This window comes from Aquila chrysaetos, chromosome 20, assembly GCF_900496995.4.
Source record: "Aquila chrysaetos chrysaetos chromosome 20, bAquChr1.4, whole genome shotgun sequence".
In the NCBI taxonomy this organism is placed as follows: domain Eukaryota; kingdom Metazoa; phylum Chordata; class Aves; order Accipitriformes; family Accipitridae; genus Aquila; species Aquila chrysaetos.
The window spans coordinates 3,092,243-3,109,108 of record NC_044023.1 but is presented as its reverse complement, the minus strand read 5'-3'; the positions used below and the strand labels follow the sequence as shown (position 1 = coordinate 3,109,108).

Genomic DNA, 16,866 nt, shown 5'->3' with positions numbered 1-16,866 from the left:
GTTTCATTTGACTCTCCTTCTGTAATGTGACTCAGGAATTTAGTTATGTAAAAGTATGACTGAGTCCCTTTTGCCTTTGGGTGAAATCCAGTATGAGATTGGATTTCACTAAATTGGAAAAGTTCTTTCCCAGTCTTTTAAACTTTGAATTTGGGACAAAACTACACCAAACGCTGGAATAGGTTCCTAATCTAGCTATTTTGTGATCAGGTAGTTGTTTTTTTTCTCTTCAAATAGTGTCTGATTACTAAATTAAGCTCTCAACATTAATAAATCAATCCCCTGCAGAATAAAACCTGTAATTTTTCATATATGTTGTCTTTTGTACCTTTTGAAGTATAGCTCTTACGGCTGTGGAATCCCTGGGTAGAGATAGCAAAGAGAGAGAGTAAAAAAGAATCCAGGTGCATATTGTATAGTTTTTTCAGGTGACGTGCTTAACATATGCCAGAGTATTTGAAAGTGATGTATTAACTCCTGTTAACAGTATGCTATTTGGGTTATTTTTTTTTTTATGTAATGAAAAGTCAAGCGTGGTTTCTGTCACAACCTGCCCAAATGACTGGGTTTTTTCAGAAGTCTAATACACTATGCGGTGTAATACATTTGAGACACACCAGTTCAGTGTGTGTATTTATACTAACAGTAAATGTAAGTAGGTGGGGAAGCATAGAGAAGGATCATTCAGAACTGCATGAGCACTGTTTAAAAAACAAACCAATCCACCTGACTAGCCTAACCACTTTGTGTTGGAATGCATATGCCTTACCATTTAGAGGGTAAAAGAGCGTCTGCAGAGCCAATCGTGTAGAAAGTGTTTTCTGGTCTGAAGTGCTGCATGCTGACTTGCAAAACCTATGTTCCAAATTGCATTGGAATATATTAACTTTTAATTTCTTGATCCATGCTATACAGGGCATCACAGAATCAAAATCTTAAAATACTAACAGTCCATTCCTTCTGTATGTCTTTAGAGCTGGAGGACAGAAGGGAAGAATGGAAATAATCTCTGACCAATATTATATGTTAGTGGCAATTAGGAAAAATCCATTAGCCTGCAAAAAACAACAGCTGGAATTTATCTTGTCTTGCAAGCTTTCAGCTAATTTTTCTCACTGTATCCCACCCAAAGGTATTTTTAAAACTGTTTGGATGAAGACAACTCTTATTCTCTCCCTTGTGCTTATATCGACATAGTCACAGATGTTGTTACTGTGCAAACCACTATTTTTTTTTTTTTTTTTTCTTCTCTTAAATACTTTCCTGGCTTCCCTTTTGCTGTGACGATTTTTTTGTTGTTGTTGGGAGATGGAACTATTTCATTCATGGGCCACAAATGTTTTCTTTTAAGTATTCAAAACGTCTCATCCTTCTATTGTGTTTTTCTAGTTTACTATAAATTGCTCCAGTCCTATTCCAATATAGTTTTGTTTAAACCTTCCGTTCTGTTATTTTTAAAATTTTCTCAGTATTGCTTTAGTTTTCCAAGATGGATCATAACTGTCATTTTAGCAGTTAAATTCTGCTGTCTCATTCACTTATTTCAATCAGATCTGTAGTTTACTTTGTGTTTAACTGTATCATAACACTTTTCTCTCATGCCCTACGTCATCCATAATTTCTGTACTTGATTCACACCTGTTTGCCTTAGCTTTGAATGTCGACTTAGTATCATCTGTATGATTTGAAATAAAAATGTTAATCTTTTCAAATTCCAGATTTACAAACATACTTCATGTTATTTAATGGTAATCTCCCTGAATGAACAGTTCTGGATTCCTATTATATTTGTATTATTTTATTATAATAGTAGTAGTAAGTTGACACAGGAGTGCTTCTAAACAATTAAGTTTCCAATAATGGACTTGGTTTTCTATCAGAATGCTATACAAAAATGCTGTTCTGTTGTGGTTTAACCCCAGCCAGCAACTAAGCACCACACAGCCTCTCACTCACTCCCCCCCCACCCAGTGGGATGGGGGAGAAAATTGGGAAAAGAAATAAAACTTGTGGGTTGAGATAAGAACAGTTTAATAGAACAGAAAGGAAGAAACTAATAATGGTAATGATAACACTAATAAAATGACAACAGTAATAATAAAAGGATTGCAATATACAAATGATGTGCAGTGCAATTGCTCACCACCTGCCGATCGACACACAGTTAGTCCCCAAACAGCGATCCCCCCACCACCACTCCCCCCAGTTTATATACTGGGCATGACATCACATGGTATGGAACACCGCTTTGGCCAGTTTGGGTCAGGTGCCCTGGCTGTGTCCACTCCCAACTTCTTGTGCCCCTCCAGCTTTCTCGCTGGCTGGGCATCAGAAGCTGAAAAATCCTTGACTTTAGACTAAACATTACTTAGCAACAACTGAAAACATCAGTTATCAACATTCTTCTCCTACTGAATTCAAAATCATAGCACTGTACCAGCTACTAGGAAGACAATTAACTCTACCCCAGCTGAAACCAGGACATGTTCATAAATGGTTCGTTCTTGCAATTTTCCTGAGCAGATTGTAATATTAAAAAAAAAAATCAGAATTTTTCTTTCATCTTTTTTTCTTTCACAATAATCTGGGTAAATAAGTAATGTGGCATTTATTCTATTTATGCTTGCAAACCCTTTCATTTTCAACAACTGCTTGACAACTTTAATTAATTACATTAGAAGTTACTGTGAAGCTGTTAACTGGTTTATATTTAAATTTAGTTTGGTTTGTATTTAAATATTTAAATTTGTTCTTTACAAAGACTGGTACTTAAGATTAGGATCAAGTACTGCAGTGGTATTTCATTTGTTTTCTTTAGTTACTCTGTGTGTGAGATGGGATATATGCTGTTTCCTGGATTCACAGCACAATTGCCTTGCCTCAGTGTTTGTCCTTTTTGTCCTATAAAGTCAATTTAGCAGTCTGGTTGATTTCCCATTCTTCTTGTACAAACATGCGTCTTCCAATAGTTGTATTCCTGTTGAGCAATAAGAAATTGTCAGTACCTGTTTTTCTTGACTGTTAAGTATCAGGTGTAATTTAACAGTCATTTTGGGGAAATATTCTTTCAGTCCATTGCCCCTTGTCAGCAACCTTCCTCACCTGTGGGACAGTTTGTGCCCAGAGTATTATTCTAATATACATCTGTTGCCAAGTCCTGTTACTTCCTAAATTTGACAAATAAACATCAAAAGTTACATTATAAACACTAACATTTATATAGAAAAAGGTTTCTTTCCCTCTTTTTTTTTTTCCTTATCTTCTTCCTGCCCATGACTAGTGTTTGATCTAATGTAATTTCATGGGTTCCTAAGGAAAATTAAGGCTATCCACATAATGATACTTACTGCCTTAGATGCAGAGAGACCTCTGTCTTTTTTTTTTAAGCGTTATATATGCATTGTCAAAAATAGATGTCTACCCTCACTAGTACTGAGTTCAGACATGAGTCAGTCCATCTGTTTCTGGCCCATACATTTTCTGTTAGGATTTTGTATTAGGGCTTTCTAAACTTTTTATTGGAGGAGGGGTTTTTTTATTTTATATTTTGTGTGTGTCTCCTAAATAATGCTATTATTTCACCAGAATTCCATGAAAAGAGTGGAGCACATGAAAAAGCTGGACTAAATCTGTTGTATTGCAGATATGGCGTCTTTTGTATTAGAACTGTTGTTGGCCTCTTAGGTAACATGTTTTGTTCTTTTGTTACAAGCTGGAGCATGTTGACATCACTAACAATTCCGATATATGTTTTCACCCCCACCCCCCACACACACAAACAAAAAGGAGAAGGAGCCCCTTCTGCTACTGACTGTTCATATGTTCAACTTAGATCTCTCTACATCTTTATACACTGAACAGAATAGCAAAGTAAGTGAAATAGCAGAGAGAAGTTTGTCATTATTGTTCTCACCATTGACTTAAGCACGTTTTAAGTCTAGTTTTTATCCCTGGCAATTGAGTATCTCTTCACAGAAAAACACTGGAAGTTCTGGGAATTGCAAAGATATCAAGTGGCTAGCCAAATTTTCCCTGGCTAAGCAGTGACAAAAGCTGCCAGTTGATCTGAGTTTTATGTGGTGTTTTTTCTGATGAGAACTACTGTTCGCTCTGAGATCATCAAAATTTATTTCAACTAGGATTCAACATTAGATTTTAATTTTTGTTTCCAGAGTTAGAATGTCAATTCTCAGTTATGGAGCAGTGATCAGATCATAGCTGAAGTTGTTCATCTTGAAATTTTGCAATTAAATTAAATTAAGTCCCAGTATATTAGTAATTTTAGCAGAATGTTCTAATCCAAAATGAAAATCAGATGTTCTTCATGGAAATAGGGAAGTCCAGACAATGGGTATTGTATTTAGGTTACAAGACTTGTGTTCGGGGTTTTTTTTGTTGGGTTTTTTTTTTCTTTTTTTTTTAATTTTCATTGTTTACATTGTAGGCAAGTCTTTGCTCATTTTAAGGAATAAAACTATTAGTTTTAAAACATTTTTTTAAATTTGTATCCAAAAATATTTCACTTGAGTTGTATAAAAAATCAGATCCTCTGGAAATTCATTGCTCTCATGAATAAACTCCTGGTGAGTAAAGAATTTTTATGACTCCCTTAAAAAGCAATTGCAAGCATTCCACAAATAAACAATACATTGATTTGGGGGGACATTTTTATGAGTATTTTATAATAATTTGTTCTCCAATGTGTATTTCAGTATGGTATTTTGTAATTTTTAACTTAATTATACTAAGAATTCTCTTGTAGCAGCGGAGAGAGTAGAGCTTTGGAGCATGAGTCAATGCTGTTCCGATTAGCAAGTGCAGATACAGGACCAAGTATGATATTATTTCATTGATTTCCATGGGTACTGGAAGAGCCAGAATAGTTCAGTTACATAGACCAGCTGCTGTCTTTCTACTTCTCTTTGCATTTTGCAATTATTTTGGCAATTTTGATCTTTTTTTCCTCAACTAGTTTTTCCTTCTGTATTTTTCATTAATAAATTCCATATGTGATTTTGTTTTGTTTTGTTTTTCTTGCTTCTTTCAGGGCTGTTTTTGATGAGTAGTCGACCATAATAATAGTTACGTTGGTATTGGCTTTTCCTGCCCTGTGCATAAACTATTGCAATTGACAGTTCATATTTTACTGGCACAATAAACCAGTGCACCATTCATGTGACAGCAGCAGCTCTTGGTACAGCAGAAACCCTAATGTTGTTGATATTGCAGAAGAGTTTTGTTTGAAAAATTGGGGGTAAGGGGGAATTAACATCATTGGATTGCTCATTACCCCAGGGGGATAGCAGTTGCATGCCCATAAAAGCTCTCATTGTTGCTTTTGGACGAGATTTACTTTCTACTGCTCAATCTGCAAATAATCCAGGAGATCCTGTTATCACCAGAAGAACAACTTTTAATTCAGATCGTGTTCAGTTGCTGCAATATTTTTTCTGCTTTTGATTTGTGTCAATAATATTTCGTTAACCCTGAGTGAGCTCACAGGGAAAATTATAACATCTAGAAATGGAAAAATGTTATGCAGCCAGTATGAACCTGTTGCCTGGGGTTTCAGACAGACGTTTCGGCCTTAGTTTACACTCTTCTGTCAAACCTGTGTATATCACTTATGTTCTCAGCAAGTTTTTCTCAACTCCTTTAATCTTTAATAGAATTGAGAACTACAGAAACGTTGCAGTGCCGTGCTGCCCTGGGCGTGCAAGTAGACCTTGTTCTGTGGCTGGGAGCTGGAGCTGGGTTAACAGAGATAACTAAAGCCGCCTTCTGTATCTGCACATGAATAACAGAAGTATAAAGCATAAATATGGACATCAGTACAGAGACATAAACCGATCAGATTTTGCAGGTTCTTTTTCATGTAAGGGAGCCTGGCAGACTTTCAAAGGTTACTGCTGTCAGAAAATTATAAAATGGAAAAATACAAATCAAAGATACAGTGATCTCCTTCCAACTAAAAGTATCTTAAGCAAGAGCAAAAAGTCACTCTGTCAAAAACTAGATCACTTCTTGGTTCTCCAGAACAGCACAGGGATAGCATCAGAATGCAAAATGATAGATTGTGCTTTGATGTTCACAGGACTAAAGAAGGGAACAAGATGCTGTGAAGCAACACTACTCTAAACACTGGGATTTGCCCACTGTCTCAGTTAACAAAGATCTTCACAAGGATTCCTTATTTTTTTTGTCTGAATCGGTAGTCCTAACTCGTAACTGTGACAGAGTGATTTATGTCATGGTTCAGCACTGGCTTGGCCTCAGCAGAAAGGTCAAAGAAATGGGTGTAAGCATCAGAATAAGAGTAAGTAGGTGTACAAAATGGGTTCTTGTTAGGTGTTTTTAGGAGGGTGAAATGTTGCTGCTTTTATGTAAGTTCAGGCTTGACTGCACTTCATGATTTCTAATTCATTAACAAATTTTACAGAGGTTTTGTTTTACCAACATAAAAAATCTTTGCAAAAGATAAGAATTTTCATTATAGAGTTGCTGAGAAATCATCTTCTATGTGTACTTCTCCACTCTGGTGTTCGTATAAAACTCAGAGAAGCAGAAAGAGGGTCATTAAAAAACAAAAGCTCTTACTGCTATATTGCTCTACTGAAAAATGGTATTTTTACTTTTTAGTTGCTAAAGAATAATTTTAGTTTAGGGATTTAGAAATACTCAGCAATTTACTGGGTATAAATGCCCTTGATATCTGATGATACTATTCCGACTCATCGAATGTAATGCTGTCAGGAGCCGTACAGTCAGTGGCCTGTTCGCACGCATCCAATGACAAGTCTGTAATGATGAACAGTCCCTTTATAGCGGGGTTTAAGTGAAATAGGAAATCTCACATCCTCTCTGCTGACTGGGAGATGAATCGGGGAAAGCTAATATTACTAAATAGCGTGTCAGCAGTTCCAAGTGAATTGAAGGAGAGGAGAGCAAACTGAAACTTGGATGTCATCTATATTAATAATACAATACTGAAACTAAGGACCTTTTCAAGTTTCTGTTGCTGCAGCTGTAGTTTACTCAGCTGTATCTTAAAACCATGTGTATACTAATCTGAAATAATTTGCAATTAATTTTGCAAACTCCTTTAAATTTTATTTTGTAACTCTCTAACTATTTCCCCAAATAAATGCCGGCAAATAGATTTCTTGCTACTAAACTGTTCCGCACTTTTGTCAAAAAAGTTAGTGGATAAGTGAATTATCACAGAGAAAGTAACACGTTCATATTGTATTTTCCTCAAAGTTCTTCACAATACAAAATGAACATGCAACCTCTGTTTGAAATAATTAGCAGTGGTTTACTGGGGGAATTTTGGTACTTTCATGTTGTACTAGCTTTTGATCAAAATTTCCCTGCACTGCCTTGTTTAATTCTGGCCATCTGGATTAAAAGGTTCTCTTAATCTTAAATACAGATTGTAACTCTTTCTTTTTGAGTGCACTGCCATAAAATTCTGGCAAGTTTCCAGCTTTCTTCATTAAAGCTTTCTTTATTATGTTTTTTCGGCCATTAAATGATTGTTATGCACAATGGGTACTTGATTATAATTTGCTGAAACTGGGAATCAGTTACAACAGTAATCCAGTTCTGTAATTAAAAGAGAGCATGTTTATACCTGCTAGGATCTTCTGAGAGCTACTAAGGGTGAGGAAGAAACAGAGTTGAAAGACAGCAATTTCTGCTAATAAGATATTTAAGCATTCTAATCTGTCCATATTTTGTGCTATGTTGTGAAAGTGTGACTTTCTGTGTAATAGCTATGTTTGAAACAAAATGTGTGGTTGTGACAGGGATAAAAAGACAGTTTCATTTGTCATAAATCTCACATCTTTTATTTTTGTTTTGGGTTTAGAAAGGAATGTGCATTTCTAGCAAAAAAGGAGCAATCGGGGATCCTTGAATCCTATCCAAGTTTTGTTTCTGCTCTTGTATGGTTTTTGTCAGGGAGTTCAATCTCATTTTCATTGTTTTTTCACCTTTTAAAAAGTGAGTATTTCATAGAGGGGTGTGTGTAATTTAGTTTTGTATTTGGCTGTTGTGGAGTTGAAAGAAATGTAAACTTGTCTTACCTCCACAGTTGAACTGTTATGGACAAGGAATAGCATGAAATAGCTGATGGTATAATTTACTCTGATTCTTAGCAGTACATTATTGATAATCTAAAGTACATACATGATAACCGTAATAAACTTCAGAAAATATTTCCTTAGAACAGTGAAGTTATGTAGCAGCTTTGCAATACTTTTTTCCCCTAACTTGTATCTGCCCTATCTGCTAACACTCCATCTTTGAGGTTCCTTGTAGAAAATCTGCACCTACAGAACTTTTCTGGGAACTGAGTCTGTGGAAGTTTGATGAAGCTGCTTAATGAAATTATTTCATTTAAAATTTTACAAGCATGTATTTGGCTGAAAAAAATTTTCTACCACAGCTGAGAACTAGAGAGAAGCAAACACTGTGTGTGCAACAAATTCCTGTCTTGAAATTAACTATTAGTCTGCAGTGAATCATAGATACAGTATGTCAAAACTTTGCTTTTTAATATATTCTTTCTCTTGCTCTCTCAAATTAAGGAAATACAATGTGCCTTATGGACTGAAATAGATTATATTGTAGGCTATGCACTAAGCAAGCTGGAATAAAAATTAATAAAAGCTGCAGAATTTAAGTGCTCTTTCCACAAAATCTAATCAGAATTATTGATGATGTAGTCAGGAGTTTTCAGTCTTGCTAAACAAGTGGGGAATACGGACTTGAATAAAACAGTACTTAATAATTTTCTGTCTTTACTCAGTGTAGTGAACCCTAGTGTTCCAGTGAAAATACAATTGAAATATGCAAGTCTTTTGAGGATAATTTAAATAACTTGGAAATTCAGAGTTACCTGAAAAATCCCTTCTCCCTTCATACAAATTTTTTCTTTTCCTTTTTATGAGGTTTGTTGGGTTTTTTAATATGTTTGTTGATTTTGGAAAAAGTAAAAGGCGTTTCTTGTGAATCTAATCTTCTCAATGGCAAGCCCTTGCACTTCCTTTGCCAATAGTTTATTTCATGTGTATTCAATCCAGTTTTCTTTTCACATATGTGAAATAACAGTTTGGCAAGTGGCAAACAAAATATATACAGTGAAGAAAAAAAGGCTTGTATTTTTTTAAAGTGAAAAGATTTATTTTATGAAATAATCCTTTCATTGAAGTGAATAATTAAAGCTAAAATAAATAAGATCTTATAAGAGATTGCACAGTAATTATGTAACTTTTAAGAAACAAGAGTTCATGGTAATGAAGTATTTTCAATTTACTAGGTTTTTCTTGGAAAAGTACAGTATCATGTGATGATATACCACAGTGTGTGAGAGTAGTTTGCTGGTACAAAATCCAAACATCACAAAGTAATTTCCAAAGACCAGATGTTTATCAGTTCCCTCTTATGGAAGAGAGCAGAAAGGTACTTATTTAAAGTTTGTCAACTATAACTCCAGTTTAACTTCACAGTAGGCTTTCATAGAGAGTGACTGAGCACTTGTGTATGACCCATAAAGGATTTCCTTTTGAAGAAAGAAAATTGCTTATATGACTCCATAGTCAATAACCAGAGCATTACCCATTATAACTGTGAGAAAAACTAGCTAGGGGTATTTCTGTTTCAGTAAATATTTGGCATGGCTTTGGTTCACTATGGCCCATGCAAGGCTTCTTTAACTCTTGTAAATTGAGAATTAGTGCACCTTGGGTATTTAGAGTAATGGTGATAACTTCCTCTCTCCTCTTTCCTAATGCTTTTCACTTAGCAGTATTTTTAAGAGGTATTAGGGGTAAAAGAGAGAGGGAGATGCCTTTTGTTTAAGGCAGTAGTTAAAATATACAGTAAAGACCTGTAAATTAAATTTTTCCAAGAAGAAAAGAGTGTAGGCAGTGGGCCCACTGGTTAAGTCTGTACTATGGCACTGGGCAAATTACCTCTGTTTCTCATGTCTTCCTGATTTTTGTCTATATGTCTCTTAGCTAAGTCCTTTGGAGCAGATGTTCTATTTCAGTTCATTATTGTTCTGTACAAGGTAGAGTGGGATTCTGGTCTTTCTGAAACAAGACTTAGGATGCAGCCAAACTGATTAAAAACAACAAACCAGCAACTCTTCTCAATACGTATTTCCTAGAGTTAAACCTTCTAAGAAGAGAAAGATCTCAAAGAATGACAAGGAAGTCTCTTGCTAGACATATGTTAAAAGGGCTGTTGTTGAGGAAGGAAACCAGGTTCTGACAGGACCCTCAGCTGGCACTGTTCTGAAAACGCATCTGTATGAAATGTAGGTTGTTCTTGAGTTCACATTATGAGGAGTGCCTTTAATGAGAGTGCTTTGTTTCAAGCATATACTGTTTAAAACAGGTAGGTATTGATTAGAGTGACAGACCACCTCAGCATAGGTAGTAAAAATTCATTTCATAATGCTTCCACGGTTTTTAAATGTTAACTAATACACAACACAATTGGGAGTAAAATGGAAAACAGCAATTCCCAAGGCAAGACGAAGACATTAGAAACAAGTGAGCCACCTTACAGTGTTACCCTGAATTTTTCTGAATATTCTAGTCGTACATAATTGCTTCTGTCTGACAAGGAGGTAAAAAACCTAGGTGTCCTGAAAGCTGCACACAAAAAACCCCAAGTTTACCAGCTGGTACCAACACCACAGACTTGGGGCAGGGGAAATCACTCTTGGCTGCTGAATTGACAAGGTCATGCAAAAGCAATGAATTTGGAAACAAAGTCTTTAGCCTACAAAACTATATTATTGCTTCCCTAAGGCATCCAGCCAGTCATCTCAGCCGCAATGTTTTGTTAATGCAAGTTCTTGTACCCAACTGAACAAGCATTACTTTAATTGACTCTGGTTTATCTCCAAATATCTGTTGTTATTAAGTGCCTTATCGATTACTGACCTTTATTTATAGCTCATGGGATACAATTGAACGTTATTCATAAATACAAAGGCACTGAAGCAAGGCACTGAAGCTCAATGATCACAACTTAATATATGTTTAACTAGTTATAATATTTAATAACATGTATTGTATATAATTATTAATGTATATATTTTTTGTGAATTATATACAAAATTAAACTTAGTTCACATTCTTTTAATTTTTTCTTGTTTTCTGTGTGTACAGATTATTATGTAGGAACTACTTATAGGTAATAAAGCAAACATAAAAGAAATGTTTTAAATCAGTGCCTTTGCTTTTCCTTGAAGAATATTGTCTACATGGTGATTTATTTAATCATTTGCATTTGCCTTGCTGGTGGGATGTTGTGGTCTTAGTGTATATGGGTTCATGTCTTTGATATGCATGTATTCTGGTTGTTCTTCAGTGTTCACTGTATATTATTCAAACTCTTGTTTTCTGTTTTTTTATACTTCTCAACTTTTCTTCAGTAGATTATTATTTGAAAAATAAAATGTTTTCCTTGTCTCAGCTAGTTAACTAGTGTGATTGATAAGCATACATGTAAACTTCACTGGGATGCTGAGTTTTTATCTTTTTGAACCTCGTTGAGAATTTGACCCCACATCTGAAAATTCATTATTTTCCTGTTATATTGAATACAAACTGAATCAAGTCGTAAGTGTCCCAAGAGTATTTATCTGACACCCAGAGTCATTCTCAGGTAATACATGTTATAGTAGGTATGGGTATAATGTGCTGTTGACCCAGCAAATGATACTTGCCACTGGTTTAAATGCAACTGCATTGCTTTCCTGTGCTAATTTTCATTAAGGCTACATCAGTGTTTTCTGTGCCATGTCTGTGCATGTATTTCGGCATTACAAGTAAGTTTAATATAGCATGTACCAAAAGTGTGTTCTTACTAATTAGTAGATGCATTATGACATAATTGAAGGGCAATTTGAAGTGAAAAAGTAAACTACAGCTCGTACCTCTTCAGCCCGTTTGCATGTTGTTTATCTGATTCTTTGCTGTCATGTAGAGTGTTCTTTGATTCTGTACTATGGTTTCCTAGGATACCACTATACTGTTGCAAAGCTTAAATCAACTATTCCTTCTTTTTTTCAGTTATTATAACTGGAGGATACAGTTAAAGATATTTTAATCATGTATTTGCCTGATTGCTTTCACAGAATAACTAAGATTCTCAAGTTGATTTAGATATCTAATGTTACCAGATAATGTGATAATTGCAGGGGGGATAGGGGAAGGCTAGAAAGAAAGCAAAACCTATTTTAAAAAAAAAACACACCCCAATGCAAAACTGAAAGCCGATTTTTATTTCCTCTGTGATAGTTCTAGTTACAAAACAGGAGACTTCTGACATTGCAACTGCATATTTGTAGCTGCATTCTTTTACAATTTACTTTTATAGTCCAGCAAAAAGAGATGTATTTTTCCAATGAGCTTATTTACCATCTATTTCAGCATTGCTCTGTTTTTTGTGCCTGATTATAAGTGCATATGTACTTAATTTGACATGGGCAGTTACATTCTGACAATAACGTAGCAAAAAATTTATGGTGAATTAAGTGATATTTTGGTTCATTTGAGTTCTGAAATGTTTATGTCAATCTATAATTTTAGCAAATAGCAGGAATATTTTCATACTAACATACAGGATCTTGTTGCTAATCAAATTATGAAGGTCACTCCTATGCAAATATTGTGTGGTTTTGGAGGGTCTTTTGCACAAAGCCTTCTACCACAAGCCTTTTTCTCTTACAAAGAATTACTGAGGGACTATGGCTATCTGACGAATGTTCATTCAAGCTTTACTATTGTGGTGCATTGATAATAAAGTCAGGTTTTTAGGCATGGTCTTTCCATGATTGTAACTGTAATGCTAATTTATTCCTGTAGTTCTTTCCATGGTGCAGATGGGGTTTCCCTGTTCCTGTTGTTTGTATTTAATTTAGGTATTTGTATTAACATTCAAATGGTTAAATTAGAATTTAACAGTATTTAGCAGTATTCCTCTTTTATGTCATAAGTTACAGTTAGTGTAGTTACTGTGCAGTCATTGTCCCATTTTAAGGGCTGTGTTTTTAATAATTTAAAGCAATATACATTTTTTGCAGATATCTTTACAAAATACAGCTCCATATGATTTGCTCAGTTGAAATAGGAAGGGAGTTAGAGTAGATTACATCTGAAGTATTCATATGATGCTTACAGTACTATTGTGTATTTTTGGAGATGAAGGATTGATTTGAGAAGTGAAGCCTCTGGGGTATTTCTCAATATCTATCAGAATTTTCACATGCAGTGATCTTCTCTGAGATCTTAAACTCCTTGAAGTTACTCAATACCAGTCAACATCTTCGGGTTATAAATTAGTTCATAATTAACATAATTGAATTTTGACAGAAATTCACATATTCACTTCTTGAATGCTCTTGCTTGTGTAGCAGACTTTTCCCAGCTCTCCTCAGTAACTTCTCTTGGGAAAATAAGAGAAAGTCAAATTTAATAAACAAGTATGCAGGTATTACAAAATTTGATTCCTAATTGCATTGTCTTACACTTGGCACTTCATCAGTTATCATGTCTCAAGTATAATTGGTTTCACAGTGTTCTCACATTCCCCTCTTCACAGATGGAGGAAGAAATAAATAAAAAAAATTGTACCTTCAGCAAATGGGACCCCTATATTGCCACTTCTGCTTTAGGCCACTGACTAATGCTGTTTCTTATGGAGCTCAGTCACATTTAGCTGACTAGTAGAGAAAAGAAGAAACTTAAGCAATGAAGATGTAGGTAATAAATTAACTTTGTATTTATGCTTTGTTGTGTTTTGTTGCTAAGGAAGGGATTTAAAAGATCAAAATATAAAAGTTGGATTGGAAGTGGCTTAAATCTATTTCTCTCCGTTCAACAGTCAAATTTCATTCCAATGTATTAAAATACTCATCTTCAGATATTTGAACTGTGGGATAAAAATAACACTAAGTGCAAATTTGGACAGTGGCTTTTGTATGCACTTAGCTCCTAAACTATGTTAATATGTAGGGCTGCATCTGACATTTTTTTGCTGCTATTATTTGAAGGGAGGTTTCGTTGTTAATACTTCAGCCAAACTGATAGGCCTTCATGTTTGTAGAGTGTTGTATCATGATTTAAACAATGTATTGTGAGTCTTTAGAAATGTTAGGCAAATAAACAGAAAGAAGCAGGTTATCTTGCCCTCTGAGTGGTTAGTTGATATAAGGGACTTCGCATTTTCTGAGTGCTGATGTTATTATTCATCAAATATTTGAATAAGAGAAAAAAGAGGAGGGATTTGGCTTGCCTTCACAGATGTCTTCCAGCTCTTCAACAAAACAGTAGCCCTTGCTTGTCTTTGTTTCCATGGGTGCATAAGAGTCATAAGAAGGCAATTTTAAAAAATCAACCAAGTAAGGACATACAACTGGAAAGTAAACTTACTGCGAGATTTGCAATTAAGTTATGAAAAATATTCATCAATGTATCTGGCTAGTGTTCCCAGGGAAGTCCTGGTGTTGAATAGGCATCCAAGCTAACGTGAAGCTAATGTTTCCCTCCCTCCTCCCGCTTTCTTTTCCACAGTGTGTTTCCAGGTGTGCAATTCTAGACTGCCAGGATGTGATCAAGGCTTGTTCTGGTTTGTTTTGGCTTTTTAGTTAATTGGCTAACTACCTGTGAATCAGAATTGTAGTTGTGGCAGTATGGTCCTTGTGAATGTGGTATAAAGATGGAATTCTTTGTTGAAGGGGTTGTTTTTTATTTTTCATCCAGGCAGCTGTAGACGTGCTTCTCAGGCTATGTGCGAATGCAAACCTCTGAGTTATATAAGGTGCTGACCAAAATCTAGCATATTAGAATGTATTTGTACATGGAAACTCAAGCCTCTATTGTATTTGGTATTTTGAAAATAAGGAGGTAAAACCTTCTTTGAAAAAGCTCAGTAAGTGCTGCATTTTGGAAGTATTTATGCTCTCATGCTGTCTTTGTTTCAGTTGTTTTAAGTAGAAAAATATTTAGCAATCAGAGAATAGTTCTTTAGTGTGTGCAAGTCGTCTTTTTTGGGGGGTTCCTAATTAAATGTGTTGAATATTTTGATATTTGGAGAAAAAAAATCAGATGTCATTTGTTTTTAAAGATACTCCTTTTCCTGCTTGGAGGAAAATAGTCTTAAATCGAGAATGTGTCTTTGCTTGTTTGGACTTGTTTGTCTTAACTAAATAAAACAACCACTTAACTTTGTTTTGACTGAATTTTTCCTTGTAGTCAAAAAAGTAAGATTATACCTGTCCATTGTTTCATTTACTATAGTATTTGTTATGGGATTGTTTATAGGGAAGTCACATTTTTGAATAGGTATTGAAATGTGGTTTCTAATTAAGATCAAGGTTAACTTAAAGAAAAGGGGCACTTTGCAAAACAGCTTTGATTATAAGCAATACAGGCTTCATTTGTATGAAGCTGAACAAAAATGATTCTGCTGTTGTGAAGAAAAAACCTTTAGCCATAAACATTTGTAATTTTACAAAGCAATAGTCTTAATTGTTGTCTGTTCAACAACAATGTGGTGAATTGTCAAGATTTTTACTTTAAATTACCCATGCAAACAGAGAAGTCTTCATTCTGAGACAAGTTTTCATAGAATCCTGAGGACTAGGTTTGGTTTTAAAAGTCGTTACATTCCACGCTTTCACACTTGTATCTAATTTAATTTTTTTTTTTTTTTAAATAGTCCCCCAAACCTAATAAGGGTGCTGCACTTGAAACACAAAATTTCTGTCTTTCTAAGCATGCAATGCTGTCAAATGCGGGAAAGCAAAAGGGTGAATTTAAGCAGTGGGACACCAAGTCATTAGTTTCTTACTGTTAGTTTACACATATGGAATTTAATTGCACAGCAGTAAAGTAGTCAATCGGACATGCCTATCAAGGGTGTGTGATTTTACAGCTAACATCTAATATATGCAAGGGGTAAATGTTCATGCCTTTAGCCTTGCTTTGTTTCTTGGTGTGTCAAAAGAAGTTGCAGAGCTTGCAACTGGTTCCTTATAGGTGGGAGTAATTCTTCAGAGAGTGAAGACAGTGATGTTAGTCTAGGCTGAGGAGAAGGTTTAAAATGGGATGAGTTTTCTTTACAGTTGCATGCAAACTATTTCTGCGACACTTGAGTAAATGAGACCCCAAGAGAGAATCTTATATTCCAGCAGACACCAATAGACTGCTCAGGAGACTTAGAGCTGTTTGGGATTGACTAGAAGAGGCCAGTTTTATCAGCTCTGTTACTCTAGCAGATCTGTCGGTCTTACCATCAGACATTGCAGTGCTTCTGTAGCCATCTTCCTCCATATCAGTGTATTGTTCCTCATTTGGGAGGTGGGGAGAGTTTTCAAGATCCTCCTGCCTTCTTCAAGTACCTGGGGGGAATGTACAGAGAAAACGGAACCAGATTGTTCCTGGAAGCACATGGTCACAGGACAGTTGTAGCATGGGAAATTCTGATTTGATATAAGGAAAAAGGTTGTGTGCTTTTTTTTTTTTTTTTTATCATGTGGGTGGTCTGATATTGGACCAGGGACAGAAAGAGGTTGTGGGATCTTCATTCTTAGAGATACTCAGAATTTAACTGGACAAGGTCTGAGCCTGATTTCCTTAACCCTGCTTGGTGTGGGGGTTACAGATGTCCCTAACTTAATTTTTTCTATAATTCTAAGCAAAAGCATAATAATTCTTGGAGAAGATCACATATCATGCATAAATCTGTCGTTGTGCCCAGTTCTTGTATTTCACTAGGCCTGCACTTCTGAAAGCTTTAATCACTTACAACATTTGAACTACACTGAAATCTCATATTGAGCTT

General features: G+C 35.2%; 1 protein-coding gene across 4 annotated transcripts in view; it reads left to right on the top strand.

Moving 5' to 3' along the window:
* The window catches only part of ATG7 (autophagy related 7), a 132,161-nt gene that overhangs the window by 69,266 nt on the left and 46,029 nt on the right, over positions 1-16,866 (top strand). Inside the window, exon 19 of one of the 4 annotated variants that reach the window (XM_041118838.1) lies at positions 6,095-8,081. The exons of the other annotated variants lie outside the window; for them this stretch is intronic. Within the exon in view, the coding sequence (XP_040974772.1) occupies positions 6,095-6,100 (6 nt within the window). The 3' untranslated portion in view covers positions 6,101-8,081. Of the gene's footprint in view, positions 1-6,094; positions 8,082-16,866 lie in introns of those variants that run through there. 4 annotated transcript variants of the gene reach the window in all.